This window comes from Plecotus auritus (assembly GCF_963455305.1).
Source record: "Plecotus auritus genome assembly, chromosome: 6".
Taxonomy (NCBI): Eukaryota; Metazoa; Chordata; class Mammalia; order Chiroptera; family Vespertilionidae; genus Plecotus; species Plecotus auritus.
This window is the reverse complement of record NC_137773.1, coordinates 172962090-172984345: the sequence shown is the minus strand read 5'-3', so window position 1 is coordinate 172984345 and position 22256 is coordinate 172962090. Positions and strand designations below refer to the sequence as shown.

The 22256-nt window shown below is 51.2% G+C and overlaps 1 protein-coding gene across 1 annotated transcript in view; it reads left to right on the top strand.

Moving 5' to 3' along the window:
• ITGA9 (integrin subunit alpha 9) overlaps positions 1-22256 on the top strand; it is a gene marked incomplete at its 5' end in the record, with an annotated part of 281034 nt that overhangs the window by 218329 nt on the left and 40449 nt on the right. Inside the window, 3 exons of the mRNA XM_080674008.1 lie at positions 1379-1468; positions 3914-4022; positions 9713-9820. Coding sequence (XP_080530134.1) covers positions 1379-1468; positions 3914-4022; positions 9713-9820 — 307 coding nt within the window. The remainder of the gene's footprint in view (positions 1-1378; positions 1469-3913; positions 4023-9712; positions 9821-22256) is intronic.

Here is a 22256-nt window from a genome sequence, read left to right as displayed (position 1 = left end):
GCTATTTAAGTGGTGTTGCATTCGGCACTTGCTGGGTGGGAGAGGAAGGCATGGGGGGCGAGGGGGCGGGAACTCTGCCCACGGGCAGGGAACCGTGTGATGGGAGAGGTGCAAGAAGCTCAGCAGGTCTGGGAGACTCGTACCCACCCTGGAGGGTGAACTTGGCTTGCGGCCGGAGCCCCATATCCGCACCATGTGATAGGAACAACCGTACATGTCGGGTCCAGCGACATGCACCCAACAGCCGTGCCTTTCACCAAGGCGGTCACGTCCCTGCAATAATAATCACGATTCATATTTGAGATTTGATTAAATAGCAAAGGGGAACTAGGTCTTCTCGCGTCTTTTTCTCCTCTTCCTTCTTCCCACTTCTCCCCCCAAGTCCCCAACCCTTGTATCAGGCAAGGGAATCCCGGGGGGAAAGCCCTGCCCCGGGAAAGAGTCGGGCTGCCCCGGTTTGCTGTGGGTCCCTGGGCACGTTACCTTATCTCTCTGCTCCTTACCTGTCCGAGGTGGGGACTCCCCGGCATAGCAGCTGCTGCTCCCTTGCCTCTGCCGTTCCAGGATGACCTCACAAGAATCCCAATCCCGTGTTTTCTCGCCCCAAAGGGGATGCCAGTTTTTGGACACACGGTAGCCTCCAGTCCACAGCGGGAGCTCCCATACCATTGATGGTGACGGGGTTGGTCGGGACCCTCTCCTGGGCTTGCCTGTCCATGGAAGAAGGGCGCCGCCTCCAGGTGGGAAACAGCTGGGAAGTCTGGCACATCCCTTCCTGGCTGCGGTGCCCTAACCTTACCGGTCCGCCATTCATGGAACAAGCACCCACAGCAGTACTCATGCTGCCAGTGCCCATCCATACCCCTTGGCACTCACCTGCTCCCGGCACCTGCCACCTGCCGGAGGCTTCCTCTGTCCGGAGCCCACTCACCTGTGTGCACAGGGCAGTGCCAGGGAGTTAATGGCCCCACGCCCCTCCCCCAGCAGCAGCAGGTCTCAGGAGTGAGTGCGGGACGAGGGCCCAGCTCCCATGCCCTGCGCTGGCAAGACTGCCTCCCGAGTTCCCCAGCCAGACCCAGCCAGTTGCTCACAGCCCTCACCTCCTGGGTCACATGCCTTCATTGTCTTCCTCCCCTTCCTTGTCTCTCTTCTCCACTGGTGTTTCCTGGGGTCAGCTCCCCAGGACATCTTTGTGAGGAGGGGGAACACAACTGAGACCATAGTGTGCCCCCTGTGACTCTGTACAGGGCCCCAAAACAGAGCTGAGGATGAATCAGGCGCAGAGCGGCCCTGGGCAGGTAGGGGAAGCAGACTGAGCTCTGATAGGGAGCACGGGAGACCGGGTGCTGACCGCGTTCGCTCTGCTCTTCCCGCACAGCGGCAACACGGAGCGCTCCGAGTCCCTGCACGACAACACCCTCACGCTGATGGTGCCGCTGATGCACGAAGTGGACACGTCCATCACGGGGTGAGTAGCCCAGGCCTGCGTGGCCAGAAAACAGAGGTGCTCTGCAGGGGACCCTGTGCTTTTCTCGAATTTGCATGTGTCGCCTGGAGTCAGTGGCCCTGCCACCTCCGGTCTCCCCAGCTCTGAGATGCAGGGTGAAGGCTCAGTGACAGGGACTCATGCCCTCCTCCCTCCTCATTTCCCCCTTTCCCCACCACCCACCCACCTGGCAGGTAATGCAAGAAGCTTGACGACAAGTTTCAGGCCCTTCGTTTCTTTGAACATCCTGTCCGCCTTTATATGCAAGCATCCCAGCATCCACCCCTCCAGAGCGCCTCATGGCAGCAGGCAGCAGGATTCCTGGGATTAACATCTCAGCCAGAGGCAGCGGGGCCAGCCAGAGGCTGTAGCCAGAGCGGTCCCAATGCCTGGCTGGCTCTCAGTGGCGCTGGCTTTGTGTCTCTGTTAACCCCTCCTGCAGAGCCGGCAGCTCTGCCCAATGTCTGCTGGTCTGGAGTGGGCAGGGGACCCTCAGGATGGGCTCACCCCCAGGCGGGGGACACCCAGGCCATCCGTGCTGCTGGCATTGCTGGAAAGCAGGGCTGCGGCCCCAAAACAGCCCTGTCCGTTACCAGCCAAAGCCCAGGCCTGGGAAAGTGAGAACCCAGCTCCTGTTTCAGGCTTCAGGTAACAGAGCACATACCTCTTGGATGGTGGGGAACGCATTTGCATAATCCGTTTGGATCAAATGAGAATCCGTTGAACCCTGCTCCGAATGCAAGCTGACCTTTCTGGAGGTTCAGAGTTTCTCTTTTTTTAGTTTTCAAGTGCTCTGGGCCCCGGTGGCCAGCAGTAGAAACGCGAACGCATCGCAGAAGGAGCCATCCCCGCCATAGTGCACGCTGCCGGGTGCCCGGACATGGGCAGGCCTGCGCTCCTGGCATTTTTCATCACGGGCTTCAGACGTGAGGCCCTGGTGGACTATATCTGCTCATTAGCATGGAGATTTGCCTTGTTCACGGCTCTGTGTTTAACCATGTAGTTTATTTACTTGTTTCATCAGCGGCACAGTGAGAATGTGCCCTGAACTGAGCCTTGTCCCCGGGGACCACAGAAAAAACACTGGCTCCCTTCATCCTGTCGTCTGATCCTGCTGTCGGGCCCTGGGTGGCCTCCCTGGGAGGTGCGAACAGCCTCAGAGGAAGCCATCGGTTAAACAAGTTGGTCAACGTCTGATCTCTCCAGGAACGCAAAACGGGGCGAGCACAGGAGCCAGGCCCGCCATTGGATAGTACTGGGACTGGCTACATTTCTAAAGGAATACACTTAACGTTGAAAATAGATGCATTGCTGTCCATTCAGACTTGGTACCCCAAATCTTACACTGTTGGTGTGTAGGCAAGTGAGCAGCTTCTAGATCTAGAATCTCATCTAGATCCCATTATTGGTCTGGAAATTTGAGTGACTTTAGGCCTCATCTCATCTCAGACATGTTGATACGGGCAACATGGGAAGCATGCTACAAACCGAGTTTGCATTCTTCGTCACATCTCACACAGCCCCTGTGAGAAACCTGAAGAAAAATGCTATCGTCGAACAGACTCCACTTTTAAGACTGAATTTCTAATAATTTTGAATAGTTGGACAAATTTGAATTTTTAAATGAATCTGTCAGAGGGTGGAATTTAGGATGCCAAATCTGTAATTCACTTACGTTTATTTCCTAAAAGCTTGCCATGATCTTTCTCACTTTACAGAAAGTTTTTCAGTGACAAAACAGAACATGAATAATTTTGTAATCCAGTTTTTGTAAAACCTGAAATCAAAGCTACCAGAGCCTTCCTCATCATCCTATGTAATAAAAGGCTAATATGCAAATCGACCGAACAGCAGAATGATCGGTCGCTCAACACAGGAGCTGCCCCCTGGCAGTCAGTGTGTTCCCACAGGGGGAGCACTGCTCAGCCAGAAGCCGGGCTCATGGCTGGTGAGCCCAGTGGCGGTGGCGGGAGTCTCTCCTGCCTCCGTGGCAGCACTAAGGATGTCTGACTGCCAACTTAGGCCCACTCCCACCACGGGCCTAAGCCAGCAGTTGGACATCCCCCGAGGGCTCCCGGACTGCAAGAGGGGACAGGCCGGGCTGAGGGACACCCCCTCCAGTGCACAAATTTCGTGCACCGGGCCTCTAGTTTTAGAAATATAATCCTAGTACATATTTACATATGCAGCTTGTTGATTTGACCTAAGGTGAGAAGTCACTGTTGGAAACGTCTATTTAGAAAGCATACATCTGGCTGTGTCCATGAACAGGAGAGAGAAGTACCGAGTCCAGAAGGAGAGTAATTGCTGGAAGACACGGGGGACAGCCAGGTTCCCAAGACAGATGGTTGGGTTCTCAGGACATGGGTGACCTTGGGCGGCTTGACCACGGGTTGGGATGATGGATGTCGTGGTTTCCTCTTTCAGAATCGTGTCTCCAACCTCCTTTGTGTACGGCGAGTCTGTGGCCGCGGCCAACTTCATTCAGCTGGAGGACCTGCCGTGTCACTTCCAGCCTCTCAACATCACCCTTCAGGTACCCACCCTTGCAGACTGGCTCTGTCACGGGGACCCACGGGAGGGCCCCTGGGACGTATCCTCCGACAGGCAACGTGAGGGCCAGGCTATTTCCAGGAGACCCGTTCCCAGCCTGGTGGGCTGGAGTGTGATGAATGTGCATACGTGTTTTCTGTAAGCACACACAGAATTCCTGCCTTCCCTAGCTGGTGCTCTGCTATGTAGACCCCCTTGCTTTTCAACACTTGCAAGGAGAGGTGCATGGTGACCACCAGAAGGCCTCCTGGTGCTGAGGCCCAGGCCAGCATCCCGGCCCAAATGGCCCCAGAGGACCCTTTCAGTTCTCCATCAGTCTCCCCATTACGGGCAGGGCAGCCTCCAGGATTTGCCTCGTCCCCTTCCCCCTGGGTTCTCAGGGCCACTCACTGTGGACTGTCCATCCAAGGGACAGCATTCCTTCTCTAAGCCAGGGGTGGGCAGACTTTCTGGAAAGGGCCAGAGGGCGAGTATTTTAGGCTGGACAGGCCATGCCATCTCTGGGGCAACTATTCAACTCCTGTAGCACAAAAGCAGCCCCGGGCGACACAAACAAAATCGTGGTGATAGACACTGAAATTTGAATTTTATGTCATTTTCCTATGTCATGAAATGTTACTCTTTTTTTTATACTCCCTCTCCCCCAACCACTTAAAAATGTAAAGCCGTTCTGAGCTCGCAGGCTGTGTGGAGACAGGTGGCAGGCCAGCTCGGGCCTGCAGGCCACAGTGTGCCCACCTGCTCTAAGACACAGATCCTCAGGCCAGCCCTGTTCAACGTGAGACTCTGAATACAAAGCCAGAGGGGCCTCAGCATCATCCAGTCCGTTCTCCTCCATTGACGAACACAGGGACATGTAGGACAGGCTGCAGGGCCTGGAGCTGGGAGAGGCAGGGCCGAGGCCAGGACCGGCCGGGCATTGAGCAGACACCCCGCTTCGCCCAGAGCTGTCCCCCGCCTCCTCTACGTCCTTCCCCCTGGAGAAGGTGGTTTCCTGGTCTGGCACTCATTCCTGTGGTGGTCAAATAAACTTTATTTTCCTGTGGCTACTCAAGGATGGACCAAGGGGATGACAAATAATGACGGGGTGAGGGTCCAGAGAACGAGGCAGTAAAACATTTGTGGGGGCTCACAAACAATGGTCTTCCTCTCCCTGAAATGTTCTCCCAGGCGAGAGACCCCAGCAGCCAGGATGGATAGCACACAGCCCCTGCTCAGAGAGGATGCGCTTCCCGGCCAGCCAGGCCCAGCTGTCGCTCCCCAGGCCTGATCTATAGGGGGAGGAAGGATGGGGTCAGGCCTGCTTCTGAGACCTTAGAGCGATCGCTGTGAACAGGACCTCTCTTTCCGACTTCCTGCTCAGAATTCATTTATTTTTCTCCATTGCTTTTTGTAATTGGATGGGGCGGGGGGCGGGGGGGACAGATAAAGACCAGAGGGAGCTATTTCATTTTCCTTAAGTCACTTTCATTTTAATTACTTAGCTACTCTTAAAGTTCTTAGGTGTCCTGCAACAAAAGACACAGTCAAGAAAATTATTTAAAAGGGCTCACGCCCTGGCCGGTTTGGCTCAGTGGATAGAGCATCGGCCTGCAGACCAAAAGGTCTCGGGTTCGATTCCAGTCAAGGGCACGCACCTTGGTTGCAGGCTCCTCCCCAGCCCGGGCCCTAGTCAGGGCTCATGCAGGAGGCAACCAATCGATGTATCTCTCCCGCATTGATGTTTCTCTCTGTCTTTCCCTCTCTCTTCCACTCTCGCTAAAAATCAATGGGAAAATAGCCTCAGGTGAAGATTAACAAAAAATAAAAAGGTAAAAATGTAAAAGGGTTCACACGGCGTAGGCCATGGAATGTAGAGGAGAAAGCAATAAGGAATAGCAGTTACACAAAAGATACAGAAATGTTATCGTCCTCTTAAAAAAAAAAATCTGAGGGCATGTGGTTGAGTCATGTTTCTCCGAAGGCCTTTTACAGGGAGCTTAAAGTTTCGTTTTTCCAGACATCCGACCCGACTTAGGAGACGAGCTAGGGAACCGGGGCCCCTGGAGGAGTGATGGACATGCCCTTAGATAAACCTCGCGATTCCCAGTTGCCGGAGGAAGAATATGCCATTCCGTCAGGATTAAGGGCGCTGGCTGGGACTGTCAGAGGGGGGTGCATGTGTCATTGATCAGGAGGTTCTCTTGTGTTAGCAAAGCTGACAGTTTCCTCGAGCTTTCTCTCCCGGCCCATTTTCCGGTGTAATTGTCATTACTGTGACCATCTGCAGGAAGGCCACCGGCCACGCTGATGGCGCTGATGACCAAGAGGGGGAAGTAATGGGGGAGGATGGGGTCAGGAGTATGGACAAATTGCTTCTCTTTCCTTATTCTGGCGACATCACTCCTGAAGGAGAACACAAGACCTTTTTTTTTTTTTAAGACTTTTTAGATAAAGAGATGTTGCTGTGCCTTTTAAAAGCTATTGTTCAGGAAGCTACGCAATTGATTCAAGACTCCACTGCAAATGCAGATGGAAGGAAAGCAGGCATACTAGTCTTAGGACTGGGTCCTACATTTCACCAGGGCCGCCTTCACAGAGACAGATAATTTGTTGACCAATGATAGGCTTTTTTTCTGTGTGGTTTTGTGCGTGATTTTTTTTTTTAAATCAAGAGTCGATCAATTCCCTTACCTGAAAAAATGATGGAAAATAATGCAGATGCTGCACAAGAACATCTGCAGAGAACGAAATGTGAACATTGGTTAAAAATGAATGAATGTGGCAATACAAGCTCTCAGTGAAGTAACGCCAGTCAAAACCAGTTTCTTCTTTCCTCCCCCCACGCGGGCTCTCTCTCTCGGGGATCTCCCAGACAGGCCAGTAGGTTTCCTCTCCGATCTGTGCTCTCGGGTTTCAGATCGGTTGTTTCAGTTGTGGTTGGGTAGTCCCCTTCCTTTTCTTGTGTCTTAGGGTTGTTGTTCTTGGTGAATTGTGTTCCTTTTGAATCAAGAGTTGGCAATGACAGCTCATCGGCTCTATCATTTTTTTTTTTTTTGTCTGTTCTTTGAAGCAGAAACAACTATTGCAAAAAAAAAAAAAAAAAATGAAGACACGGTTTTTTAAGGAGGAGCTGGCTGGAGCCGGATCCTGATACGTTCTGTCGTGTGTGCCGTCGCCTGGCGCTGCCCTTCTGACCTCAACTTCAGAGGCTCCTGGAGCCCCTGAATTCTCTCTCGGGTCCCCAGGCTGTGGAGTAGCATTTCACTTCTTCCTTTCTCTTGCTCCTAACCCATCTTTTTAAAAAAATAAATAATAAGAACATCTTATTGAGATATCATTCACATACCTTCACGTTCATCCATTTAAAGTGTACAATTTAGTGGTTTTTAGTACGTTTGCAGAACTGGGCAACGATCACCCTAATCTAATTTTAGAACATGTCACCACCCCCCAGAAAGAATCTCCTTATCCCTCCATTAGCTTCCTGCTGCTGCTGTCACTAATTGCCTCAAACGCAGAGGCCTAAAACAACACACATTCATCTTAGGAAGCCACGGCCCAGAAGTCCACATGGGTCTCGCCGGGCTGAAATCTCGGTGTCAGCGGGGCCGCGTGCCTTTCTGGAGGCTCCAGGGGAGAATCTGTTTTCCTACCTCTTCCAGCTCCTAGAGGCGGCCGCGTTCTTTGGCTCGGGGTCCCCTTCATCTTCCAAGCCAGCGATGGCTGGTTGACTCTGTGGACGAAAAGGGCCACATGCTCACCTGACTAACTCAGGGGAGGCCTGTGTGGCGGTCTTGCAAACCCAGAGACTTAAAGTAACCACAAAGGATGGTCTGAAATGAAAACTTTAACTAAAAGCAGTGATGGTGGGTAGTCAGGTCCTGAGCCGGTATCCTCCCTGACAAAGGTCAATCTTTACCTTAACTGAGCCTGTCTATTGTCTTTTTGCATCTACGATAACATATCGTTGGAAAGTCAAAGTCACTTTCCTTTTTCCGGACCCTGGAAGCACAGGCACCGCTCTGTGGAGACCACAGATCTCCTTGTCGTTATTGAGTTAATCGTTGACTGGGAACTATTCAGCACCCACCTAAGTAAAAGAAGTCTGTCTGTCATTTTACTTTTTATCCAATCCCAGAGCTTTCCCTGCTTTCCTTCCTCCCGCCTCCCTAATCGATCACCAATGGAGTCCGTGTAACTCACATCTTCTCTTTTGACTGTAATGTTTAAAACAAAGTAAAGCTGAAACCGGTTTGGCTCAGTGGATAGAGCGTCGGCCTGCGGACTGAAAGGTCCCAGGTTCGATTCCGGTCGGGGGCATGTACCTTGGTTGCGGGCACGTCCCCAGTAGGGGGTGTGCAGAAGGCAGCTGATCGATGTTTCTCTCTCATCGATGTTTCTAACTCTCTATCCCTCTCCCTTCCTCTCTGTAAAATGTCAATAAAATATATTTTAAAAAAATAAAATAAAATAAAAATATAAAACAAAGTAAAAAACCGCCATTCTCCGGAGCATTATCCCAGTATGTTGACATTCTGCTTCCCAGCAATAATTGACAGTTTGGCTCAAATAAACTCACAAAAATTCTTTACAGCTTTGAATGTTTCTTTACGTTAACAAGTCCTTCTCACAACCCATCTCCCTGATTCTGACTCTGTTGCCTTCTTCCCTCTCTAAGGACCCATGTGATTACACTGCACCCGCCTGGATAATCCAAGATAAGCTCTTTCTTTCACAGATTAGGACATGGATGTCTTTGGTGGGTTGGGTGGGCATTCTGCTGCCACCACACTCCCCATCTCCCCTACACCCCAACCCTAGGCCACCACTAATCGACTTTCTGCCTCTACACATCTACCCGTCTGTTTTCTTCTCCTTCATATCCCATTTTCTCCTTGAGTCTCATGTTCACCCTTTGCTCCGTCTCCTTTCTCTTATCGGTCTCTCTGTGGCCGCCACCTTTTCTCTCATTCCCCGGGAGATGATGGGCCGCTGGAGACAGAAAATAGGGAGGACGGTGGGGGGGTGAGAGGGCTAACGTTTTACAGGACCAAATGCTGGGACAGGAAAGAGGCGCACAGGTGTCATCGAGCAATATTAGCAAGTGATAACCTGCAAGTTATGGAGAAACCAAACCAGCTGGACAGTGTAGTAAAACAGGCCTTTCTGTAGGTGAGATCATTTGCTTTTAGGACAACCTACTTTGTCTTTGAGGGTCTCAGTTATCTCAAACTGAAGAACAAAAGGGGTTTGGCCAGATCCGTGGTTCTCAAAGTATGGTTCCTGGGAGCCCTGTTAGAAATGCAAATCCTTTAGCCCCTACACACACACACACACACACACACACACACCCCAAACCTGCTATGACCCTCCCCTCAATCTATGTTTTAACAAGCCCTTCTGGTTACTCTGATATATGCTAAAGTTTGAAAATCACTGAACTCGATTATGTCTGAATTCTGTAGTCTATGAGTAAATGTCTAGATATATAAAAAGAAATCCTTTTTCGTAGGAAGAAGACAAGGACATTGAAATCTCCCATCATTTGGTATTTCACTTTAAGTCATGACCGTCTAGATCCCAAACCCTAGAACCTCTGTGTATCCCTTCAAATAATTTCAGAGTGTATATTGCATGACATGAAGATCCTTACTTCCATTAACACGTGCTGTGTGCGTCTCACACCCACAGGTCTATAACACTGGGCCGAGCACCCTTCCCGGGGCATCTGTCAGCATCTCTTTCCCTAATCGACTGTCACCTGGAGGCGCGGAGATGTTTCACATCCAGGAGGTGGTGGTGAGTTCTCCTTCGTTTTACTGTTGCTTTCAGACTTGAACCAGCTCATTCCCGTTTTGTGTTCCACCCGAGGGCCCAGGAAGCTAACTCCTTCTAATCTTTGGAACCACCTGGAGAAGCCAGGAGACCTGTAACACCTGAATGTTTACATTGAGGCAGTGTGGTTCACGCCATAAGAAGACCTTTCTGGGCAGAGGTCGGGGTTGGGTGTGGACCTGACTTCCGGGGTAGACTTCACTGACTCGGGAAACCCCAGCATCCGTCTGCGGTCTTGACAATTACCTGGATGCATTTTTCCGCAGGAAAGGCCCACAGCATTCATAAAGCTTCTCAGAGGGCTTCTCAGAGCGTGAACATTGGTTTATAGAACGTAAGTGCAGGTTGAAACTCCAGCTGATGCAGAATATGCAAGTCTACCTGATCCTGAGTCAACTCCAGATGGTTTTGTCTCAAGAAAAGCCTGGTAACTAGCAGGAGGTCATTCCCACGGCCTCTTGACTTCCTTGGTTTCCAGGCCACCCCATTCCCTTGGTTTTGCCTTTCTCGCTGGCTTTTCTCATCTCCCCAACTTTCTGCAGGGCCCCGCGTCTCCTTGTGTCTGCCCTCGGTCTCAGAGATCTCAGCCCGACCTGTGGCTGTATATTCAGTCTGTGCCGGATTCAACAAATACTTTGCACTCACCGTATGCCAAGCGCTGGCTTACTGTGGGAAACGAAACAGACGAAAACATCCTCATTTTCAGACCTCGTGTAGATTCGGGTGGAGAGAGACAAAGAATACAGACATAAGACAGACATAGTGTATAATGCCCCGTGGTAAATGCTCTGGAGCAAAGTAAGGGAGGCAAGGACTCCTCAGGCGGGTGTCACTGAGACCTTCGTTGGGGAGGGTTAGGGGGGTGCAGAGCTGTCTCAGGAGTTTGTAATGTGATATTTGCCTATGAAGGCCCTGCCAAGTCAGTTTCCTGAGAATTCTCTCTCCTTGGTTTTAGCCCTATTTGGTTTCTCTCCTTGGAAATGCTGCCCCCACGCTACCCCGGCACCCCCCGTGCCGCCCGGGCATAGTGTCCACGTTGGGCATCGAGGAGTCTGGGTGTGGGTGCTCATGGGCGCTCACTCTGGGGGAGCTTTCTGCCTCAAAGCAGATCGCTCACTCCGCTGGCAACGGCAGCTGACAGGAACACCGATTTCCAAAGCTGGCTGGCTGCGGGGGCCCAGTTTGCATGAGAAACATCCTGGGTTTTATGACTTGGTTGTGCGCGGAGGGTAATTGCAACAAGAAGTCTCCCCTGCGGCAGGCCTGCTGGAGGCCAAGATTTAACTTGTACATAAGCCAGGCCTGGCACTTTAAAGCAGCGCAGCAACTAACCCAAAGCAGAATCGAACAACTCACTCCCCCCACCCCGCACCCCCCACCCCAGCATCTACTACCCTCCCCACTGGTGAACACATGTTCTTTTTTTCTCCTCCGTTACCCTCAGTTTTTTTCGGTAAAAATTCAAGGACTCGCCCTATCCCGAGTCAGCGCTCATCCTGGGTGGGAGGCGTCTGTTATGAGAGGTCAAGGCTGAGGAACCCTCCCCAGGATGCAAAGTCTGTGGGTGAAGTGCATTCTTTTCTTCAGTAGCCTGTCACTTCAATGATGTCATGTAAAGTGAGCCATTCATAACACAGATTACGCTGTAAGATGAGGGGATAAGAGAGGGAAGCGGGGAAGGAAACCCCTCCCGGCAGGAGACGGATTTCTGGCCCTGGGGTGGATTTGAGGATTATAGGATCTAACCCTGTGCCTTTGAACAGAATACAATCAGGATGTCTCCCCAGTACAATGGATCTGTGTTTCCACCAAGTGCACTGCGCTGAGCCCTCCCGGTCCCACTGGAAGTGCATTTTCTATGACTACCCTCGATTCTCCATGCTCTAATTTCTCTGACCTTTTCTGAGCTAAAATGGGAAATAGTTGCCTAGCTCCCGCTGTGGAGTTGGGCTGTTCCTTCGTCATTTTCCCCACTTTTCTTCCACAAAAGATCATAAGAGAGAGACAGACACCCAGACATCGGTGTGTTGTTTCACTTAGGTGTGCATTCGTTGGTTGCTTCTTGGATGTGCCCTGACTGGAGCTTGAACCTGCAACCTTGGTGTATCGGGAGGACACTAGCCAACTGAGCTACCCAGCCTGGGCCTGATCATAATTCCTTTAATTCTCCTTTTCCTATCCTGGGCCCTTCTCTTTGCTCTCTCCATGCAGCCCAAATAAATAAAAATTCGAAACTGCGCGCCAGGTGGAGATGCCTCTTACTCAGCCTCTCCTCCTCACAAATGTTATTACTCAGGCAGGTAGGACCCCGTTAACCGTTTGAGAACTTGCTAACTTCCACTCCTGGATATTTCTCTGTGTAACCCTCAGACACCCTGAGGTTCTCTGTAAAAAATATATATATATTAATAATTTTTAAAAAATCAATAAGGAGATCTTAATGGCCAAAACCATGAAGTTCAAAACCCTGCACAACCCACCTTTAAGGCAATATCCTCTGCCTCCAACCTCATCCCTGACCTTCTCTTCCAGCCACTCTGGACTCTGAAGGCCGATGAACTACCCACCATGCACCGCCCTGGGCCCCCTGAGGCCACGCGCACCTCAAGACCCAATTCACACGTCCTCTCTTCCACTCAACCACCATCACAAATATTTCCTTCTGCCTTAGGACAGGTGTGTGTTCTTACACATCTGTACACACTGCAACACATCTAGTGAGCACCCCGTATGTTCCAGAAACTCGGGAAATTTGCATTGAACTGAAATCCCCAAGTAGAGGTGTTTTGACAACTTCCTTTAACCCACAGCAGAGGTTGCCTTAGTTTCAACGTGAAAATAAATTAAAAGGGCTGAATAGCCTGCCTCGCCTGGCTCAGTGGTTGAGCATTGACCTATGAACCAGTTGACCTATGGTTCGATTCCCGCTCAGGGCACATGCCCGCCCGGGTTGTGAGCTCGAACCCCAGTGCAGGACATGCAAGAGGCAGCCAGTCAATGATCCTTATCATTTATGTTTCTCTCTCTCTCTCCCTCTCCCTTCCTCTGAAATAATTTTTATTTAATAAAAAATACAAAGGGCTGAATCACTTGTCAAATATAGAGGCTTCTAAGAGCCAATTGACTCTAAAATTTTGGTCAGAAATATCATGAAAGCCTCTCTCCTCCTCCTCCTCCTCCTCCTCCTCCTCCCCCCTTTTCTTCTTTCCCTTCTTTCTTCCCCCTTCTTCCTTCCCTCCCTACACACACACAGTCTGCTGATCTCAGCCATAGGCTCAAATCATTTCTTTTCTTCTTCTTCTTTCTGCACATGCCTGAGTATGAGCTGAATAGCCAAGTTCCTGAAATAGGTCAGGATTAGGTTGGCTTCGGCTTTTTTTGTTTTTCTCAACAGAAGCCAAACACTTAAAGAGCGGGAGATGGCTGACAGAACTCTGGAGTGCGAGTTAACGTTCCATTTTAGTTCTGGACGGAGGGGGAGAGTGTGTGTCCCGGACGGTGAGGCGAGGCCTCTGCCTGGCCTGGTCTTGCCCAGTGAGGTCCAGAGGCTGCCCTTTGACCCGGGGGACAGAGCCCATGACTCAAGCCCACGGGGCCGTCTCCCGTGACCCGGGCGCCGGCCTTATCGGGAGCCCAGGGGCCTGCGGTCGGGCTGCGGGGACATCTGGAAGCATGAAGGCCTCCCTGTGGGGTGTGGCCCCACCGGAATGCCCAGGCTTGGGTACCTGGTGTTTCCTGGCCTTAAAAGTTGCCCATTACGCAGCGGACTTTCCTTCGTTCCTTCCCTTGTTCCTTAAACGCAACATGACAGGGAGCCCTGGCGGTGCGGGGGTGGTGGGTCGTTACCAAAGTCAGTAACAGGGACTCTCACTGAGGAAACGCAGAGCTCACGGGTCATGGCCCAGAAACGTTTATTCTCACGTAATCTGCGAGGACTGGTTGTGGCTGCTTCGGGAGCACAAAACCGGGAGACCTCCTTTCTGACAGACACACCAAGGGTCTCCCGAAAGGAACCTGACAGCAGCTAAGGCACGGACGGGTCATTATCTCCCCGGCTCAGGGAGCCAGCCCCTCACTTCTCCTTCATAATCGAAACTTACCCCCTAAAGCAGGCGTCCTCAAACTACGGCCCGCGGGCCACATGCGGCCCGCCGAGGACATGTATCCGGCCCGCCGGGTGCCGCTGCCTGTCCTGCTTAGCAGCCGACTCGTCCCGGGCCCGCAGTGCGCATAGGAATTTGTTCATAGTTTTTTTTTAAACTATAGTCCGGCCCTCCAACGGTCTGAGGGACAGTGAACTGGCCCCCTGTTTAAAAAGTTTGAGGACCCCTGCCCTAGAGCATATCCCAGGCCTCCCAGAAGCCGGGACACTTTAGGCTTCGTGACTGACATGTAGCTTTCTCTCTTCACTGCTCTGATGGCTATGGGCTCAGAAAGCCGTGTAAGAGGTTACCAGCCGTGGGCAAACTACGGCCCGCGGGCCGGATCCGGCCCGTTCGGCTGTTCTATCTGGCCCGCGGAGCCGAAAGAGCAGAGGGTTCTCTTGCTCTCCCCTCCGCTCCTTTACTTTGAATTTATATTAGTTCACACAAACACTCCATCCATGCTTTTGTTCCGGCCCTCCAGTCCAGTTTAAGAACCCATTGTGGCCCTTGAGTCAAAAAGTTTGCCCACCCCTGGTAGACAGATGGTCACCCACAAAAGGATGGGAAATGACTACTTGCCTTTTAATAAAGGGGTAACAATACAGTGTCACACCTAGTAAATGCAGAGGTAACTCAGTGAGTCCGCAGGTGAGCTGCTTTATCCTTTCCCGGACGGTGGGGCCAAGAGCTGGAAGCAGAATTTAAAGAATCCCATACGATTCCAAGGACTGTGTTGGGTCCCACGGGGCCAGAGGGGTTGGGGGGGGGTGGGGGGCGGTTACTGACTCATTTATTATCCAAATCAGCAAACGGTTCTGCTCCCAAATGTGTCATTATCTATGGAAGGAAAACATTTGTGGCATGCATGTCAAGTGCTCAGATAACATATTTATGTCTCACTTTTTCGCTAAAGAGAGTCTGACCGCATCTGGAAATTCTTTTGTGTCACTGCTTCTCCGAAACTGCATCCCATCTGTATCACTTTAACTCGGGTACAAGGCCATGCTGGTGACGTGGGTCCCATCTGGGAGGCCAGTCTCTCTCGGAGGAAAAGCAAATGAATTCTGTTCCACCGGGCAGCCTGCTGGTGGCCCGCACGCTTTGACTGTGCAGGGTGTCGGCCTGTCACACCCAAAGGAAAGGGTGTTGGGGAGTGGAGAGGGAACCCCATTGTTTTAGCCAAAACCTAGAGCTAGTGGTGGGGGAACTGTTATCACAGTTCACCTTTTGTTGAATGGGAAAGTGTGATTAATCCTTGGGGATTTCAGTTCAATGCAAATTTCCCGAGTTTCTGGAACATACGGGGTGCTCACTAGATGTGTTGCAGTGTGTATAGATGTGTAAGAACACACACCTGTCCTAAGGCAGAAGGAAATATTTGTGATGGTGGTTGAGTGGAAGAGAGGACGTGTGAATTGGGTCTTGAGGTGCGCGTGGCCTCAGGGGGCCCAGGGAGGTGCATGGTGGGTAGTTCATCAGCCTTCAGGGTCCAGAGTGGCTGGAACGTAACTCGCACTCCAGCATTAGCATTAGCTTATATCCTAGAAAGTGTGATTTTTTTTTTTACGAGATAATGGCAGACTCCTCAAAATTGTCCAGTACATCATGTTCTCTTCTCCTCTGGGACATTGGTTTTGAGGCTTCGCCCCTTTATTTTCTGTTTCCGTTTTGGTCTCAGTAACACCCTGACCTTTCAGATCTAGTACAACTTCTCACAGTGGCGCTGGGCTTCAGGGGTGGGGCAGGGGGTTGAGGAAAGCAAGTGTTTTCTGTAAAAGATAACTTTCAACTGGAAAGAGAGAGGACACCTAAAGTGTCCGGCTTTTTAAAGGTCTTTCGCTTTCTGGAAATTAAATGACGTCAAGTCATTCGTGAACTTCTTGCTCCTCCCACTCCATCCCCGTCTCTGCAGCTTTGGCAGCGAGCTGGTATTATGGGCGGCTGCTACCACGCTCTCCTTCACCCTTTTCAGTTCAGAACAGAACATGGCTCTTCATTTGAGGATCAAGGCTCAGCGGGGATGTCCAAAGCTAGATCCCCGTTTCACTCACCTCGTACCGTTGTGATCATCAAAGTGTTTTTCCTGTTGTCTGTCCACGTGAACACATTTGAGTCTCCAGCTACACACAGAGGTGAATACCAGACAATCAGAACGTACTGAACTAATAAACAAGGGCGCGCTTTTCACAACGTGAAAGAATCTGTAACTCTTCAGAAGGGCCCACCAAAGAATGCCTCAGAGAGCACCTTCCTTGACATGTATGATGCACACACACACACAAAGTGTGTTTTCAACCTTGCGAATACATCAGCAGCATAAAGCGTGGCATGTTTAGAAGGAGGAACTACCCAAATGGTTGTCACCGTTTCTCTGCACTGTTTCAATATCAATAATGTCATTGATAATTGAAAAGTGAGGGTAAATGAATGGATCCACACCTTCTAGGTTATTGTAAAGGCTTGAAATGAATGGTGATAACATGAAAGCATCTATCCTAGGATTTATGATTCACATATTGTCATTTTTTACTGTTTTTTGGTCAATACGAAGAAACATTCTATAGTAAATCATAGCCTGGAGATTTAACATAAGGCACAATATAAAGGACTCTATAACACTGTTATTACAGTTCCCCTTTTGTTGAATGGGAAATGTAGTTCTTATTTATCCCTCAAGTAGTAAACATCTTAGGTTGGCCTCATGAACCAGTTGGTATCATTTCTCAATCATTTTATGAATACTACTAGAGGCCCGGTGCACTGGTGGGGTCCCTCGGCCTGGCCTGTGGGGATCGGGCCAAAATCGGCTCTCCAACATCCCCTGAGGGGTCCCGGATTGTGAGAGGACGTAGACCAGGCTGAGGGACCCCACCGGTGCACGATCGGGGCCGGGGAGGGACCATAGGAGGACTCCAAGGCGTGTCCGGCCCATCTCACCCAGTCCCAATCAGCCGGACCCCAGCAGCAAGCCAACCTACCCATCAGAGCATCTGCCCCCTGGTGGTCAGTGCGCATCGTCGAATGGTCAAACAAAAGGTTGGACACTTAGCGTATTAGGCTTTTATTATATAGGATTTTTACTTCAAACCTTGGAGTCCTAAAATTAATGTTACCAGAGCCCCTGGGGTCAATGGTCAGCCTCCCGTGGCAGAAAGGGAACTTGTGTCTTCTGATGCCTTGTTTCCAAGGGTCAGCAGTCAGTAATGAAATGAGCAAAGGAGGCATGCAAAACATTCTCTGGGTTTTCAAAGTCAAGGGGCATGTGAATTCAGAGGGACAGGTGGCGAGTCAGGGGGTGGGTCATGTTTACCCAGTTGCCATCAGCTGCAGTGGGTGTAACATGAGATGGAAACGTGGCCCAAGGATGTAACCAAGAACATAAAGCCGGTGATTAGCAGATAAATGTCAGTTAACAGGAAACATGTGTTTTCAGAGAACAAACCTATGTCCCCTTTCATCCAAGTCAATTCAACAAAGAGAGCTTAGACAACTCCACCCGAGACCCACACTGGCGAAGACGCCCAGCCTGCTTCCCAGAAAGAACGGAGTTGTCACTGAGTGGGTTCCTCCGCTAATGGAATCTTCCCATTTTTCTTTCATTGGCTGTGAGTGCATTCAAGGCAGTGGTGCACTCTGTACATCAAGTCAGAGACACGTTGGTGACCTTTCCCATCCCCAGAACCCAACCAGCCAGCGTACAGTCAAGGAATGGGCCAGTAGAAAGAGGGCATCTATGCCTTAATTCAGGGGTCCTCAAACTTTTTAAACGGGGGGCCAGTTCACTGTCCCTCAGACCGTTGGAGGGCCGGACTATAGTTTAAAAAAAAAAACTATGAACAAATTCCTATGCGCACTGCGGGCCCAGGACGAGTCGGCTGCTAAGCAGGACAGGCAGCGGCACCCGGTGGGCCGGATAAATGTCCTCGGCGGGCCGCATGTGGCCCGCGGGCCGTAGTTTGAGGACCCCTGCGTTAGCTTGTTGAAAATATACCAGTAAGACCACATGTCCCAGGTAGAAAGTGGTTCCTCTATTCGAGCCATGTTGATCACGTCTGGGTAACTGGCTCCTCCTAAGATTCTCCTACAAGGCCCTCCTCCATGTCCAGGCCCCCCTCTCCTGCCTCGTTTCAGGCCACTACGACCCAACATTCATCCAGTGCTTAAGCCATGTTGAACTCTAGGCTCTCTAGACTTAACTCTACTGTTTGTACCTCCCTGTTTTTTGCACATGCTGTTCCTCTCTGCCTGGAATTACCTTCCCCCTTCTCTCTTTACTCTCCAGAAGTTTCTTTATCATCCTCCAAGGTCCACCAGAAGTGCCACCTCCCAATCAGACATGCAATCATCACAGAGGCTGGCTTGCGGGTAGAGAGAGAAATTTATAATCTCAATAGGAGCTCTGCTCTGAGGTCTGTGAAAAGATAAACCATAAGATGATGGTCCAGGCCCTGGCTGGGTGGCTCAGTTGATTAGAGCATCGTCTGTACACCAAAATGTTGCAGGTTTGATTCCTGGTCAGGGCATATACCTAGGTCATGGGTTCGATCCCTGGTCAGGACATATAAGGGAGGCAACCAATCAATGTTTCTCTCACTCTCTCTCCTTTCCTCTCTAAAATCAATAAACATACCATCGGGTGAGGATTTTAAAAAAAAGAAAAAGATGATCCAGGTGTGGTTGGAACAGAGGCCATTCAGCCAGGGTGCCAGGAAGGTGGATCATCCTGCTAGGGATTTTGGAGATGATGCTCATACCCAGGGCCAAAGCTTACAGGTACAAGACAGGTTACTTACTGTCTGTGAACCTGAGTTTTCTTAGCTCTAAATTGGGAGTGAAAAATGAGGAAACCAGACGTTCCAGTTTGCCTGCCGCTGTTCTATGTCTCTGTCATGCTCTTCTATCTGGTTGACTCCCCCACTTCACTCTCAGAAATGTCCCAGTTTGGGCAATAAATTATATGGTCACCCTACTGATAGCAGTACCCTCTGCGCATGGCTGTTTTAAGGATTCAGTGTATGCCCAGAACACTTAAAATAGTAGCTAATGTTAGTTGGTGTTCGTTCTATTTGCATTTGAACTTAGTATAGAGATGAGACTTGGTTTCCTTGCGACGTGAGACTTAGAAAACAGATTGGAGGACTTTGGTGTCCCTCCAGTCTTCAGGCCCGGGGACAGACACTGTGTTAAGGCTGCTCTGGTCTGGGATCCTGGGGAAGATCTGTGTCCTCTCTCTCTCTCACTTTAGGTCAGCAAACAACTCTTGGTACCTTATGCAGGCTCATCTCCTGAGGCTACAACATGGAAATTCCATTTCCTCTAACCCTGTTATCAGACCACCAAGGCCTGGAGAGTCTTTAGTAAAAGCTCTAGATGTTCCTTCAAATAATAACATTCGAAACAAAGCGTGGATTCTCTTTTTCGGTACCACACCCTGATTCATACTTTGAACCCAGTGTGTCATGAAACGAGGTTCTGCCAGGCCACCTGGAGTGTGCCCTCCATCCTTAGGCCTGGTCCTTGGAAGCTTCTGACCCAGAGGCTCCCCCGACGGAGGCTGGCCTGGACCCTGCCACCAAGTGATGTCCGCATCCCCCCTGGGCTCCCAACAAGCTCCCGAGTCACCATTATCTCTTGGCTTCAACTTGCACAATGTTTTCCTTGGGGTTGGGACAAGGGAAGGGGGGAGGGGCCAACTGCCAACAGAAAACCCGCAATAGCCAGCGCCTTCGCCGAATGCAGCCGTGACACCGGGCCCCGCACCCTCTTGGCCTTTTCTCTGTGTTTGTGAAACCCTTTTAGTCACATTCCCATAGACATGGATGTCTTCCAGCCCCGAGGGGTCGTGGAAGATAAGCAGCCGTGTCATGGGAAGCATTTGGACTCACATAGTCTGGAAAATGGATGAGAAGTGAGTGGGCAGAGGTGAGCAGGGGGCAGTGGCCACAGCATCCTTGGCCAGACAGGGAAATGAGGCTGTTAGACATGAGCGCCGTGGTGCTTGGATGGTCTGCAGTACAAGAAGAAGGCATTATGGCCCCCTGACTTTGGGCAAAGAGGCTGGTTAGAACCGAGCTGTGTGTTGGGGGAGGGGAGGTGGTCAGCCATTGCTTATCTATTTAAGGTGAGATTAGGTGACCCCATCTGTTCGGTTCTCCGTCAGGGCACAAGCCCGGGTTGTGGGCTCCATCCCCAGTAGGGGGCGTGCAGGAGGCATCCCGTCGATGTTTTGCTCTCACATCCATGTTTCTCTCTCTCTCCCTTCGTCTCTCTGTAAAAATCCATTTTTTAAAAATGCACGGATAGTCCTCAACGCGTGGAATTAGCAACCAAGGCCTACCTTCGTGACTGCATAGGCCACCCCCCTCATTTTACACCTGAGGAAATGGAGGCCCCGGAGCCCCGAATAGCACAGCTGTTAGGAGGCAGAGCTAGGCTGAGGCCCGGGACCATCGAGTGTTCACCAAGGCCATCTGTGCCATAGGACTCCTTAGTGGTGCCACTTATGCCCACAACCAATCACATGACCTTGACGAGTCATGGAATTCGGGGCCTCTGGTCCCTTATCTGATAGCTGAGGCCTCGGGACCACATGACCTTGGAGCTGCCTTCCAGAAACAACATTCCAGGATGCTCTGTTCCCCTTCCCACCCAGGACATAGGGTGGCCTGGCCTCCCGGCCAGCAGGCACTTTTATCTCCATGGTCTAAGCAAGAGCCTTTTTTTTTTTTTTTTTTTTTTTTTTTTTTTTTTTGCCACAGCAGCAGACCTAGGTCACAGTGGAGAACTGAGATTCCCAGGCTTCTAGGCTACTGGTTCCTTCCTTGTGACCAAGGTCAAAATAGGAAGGCATGGCTTCCCTCTGCCCCCACCCCTCCGTGACTGTCGCCCCAGCCCCAGCCTCATCCTCCATATCTGAGAGGCAGAAAGGTGGGTGCAAGCAGATCTCTGGAGCCAGATGGCCTGCACCCCAGCCCTGCTCTGCCACCTGCCATGGGGGGGCCTCTGCCTCTGGCAGTCATCTGGCCTCCCCTTGCCTCTTGGTGGGGATACAAATAGCTCTCACCTGGTGGGAGTGAGGACAGGATGAGTTCGTTTGTGTAAAACACTCAGAGCCTGGCACACAGTAGGGCTGCACAGTGTTGGGTATCACTGTGGCTGTCGCATCGTGTGTCTAATACGCGTGGAAAAATGCTTCCCTTTGGTGACCCTGGCCAGGGACTGTGCTGCTCCGTTTTAGCTGAGGGAGCGTCACAAGAGGATTCGGGGTCTGAATCAGACCCGTGCAACCGTCCGTCTCCCTTTGAAAGCGGACCACCCGGAACCTCCCGGAAAAAAAACAAAAATACCCGCCGCCTTCCCGATTGAAGTGATTCCCACGTAACCACAGTTGGGAGCACAACTGGCTGAGATTTCCATTCTCCACAAACTCAGTCTCCACTTTCCTTCTCCAGATGCCACGAGGGCCGGTCAAATGTCACATGGATCACATCATGTCACTGTCATCACCCTGTTCCCAGGCCGCCCCGGAGACTCCGGGGGCAGGAAGGGAAAATGAGGTTCGGAGCCAGGTCTCCGCCCTGCGGTCTCGGGTTGTTCCTCACCCCCCTTGCCCCGCCGTGCCAGCTCCCTGCCCTCTGGGCTGGGGTCTCGTGGGGATGGTGGCGCCAGGACGCCCCCGAAGCATGTTAGCGAAACTGGCTGACGTGGGGCTCTGCTCCCACACTTTCTCTCCTGGGTTAGAAACCCAAAGTGCCAATTCGCAGAGCCGGGAGGAGCTCTGCCCGCCTCCCTGATTTTAATTAGGACGATGCATCCCGCAAGACTCAGGGGTTCTGTTTCTCTGAACCCGGACCGAATGTGTTTGGGTGGCCGGGCCTGATCATCTTGGCAGAGGACTATACGCCCCAGGCGGAGGGGGACCATTTTCCGTGGCCGTGAAGCAGCTGTCCACTCCAGAAACCCACATGCTTCAGGGTGAAAAGTGATTCGATTAAGAACGTGAGCACACAACTCAAATTCTCAGAGGCTCCATGAGCAAAATGTTTTCCGTCGGCGACGTGCTATGCATGCCTAAATAGAGAGCAACCCCCAAATAAGCCAATCGCCCACTCCCCTAATTGAGGTGAACTGAACAAACTTTTATGGCCAACTTCATAGAAATCAAAACTGTGCTGGCCTCTCAGGTTGGGGGTGGGTGGGTGGGAATTAACTTTGGAAAGGGGCCAGAGGGAACTTTCTGGAGTGATGGACATGTC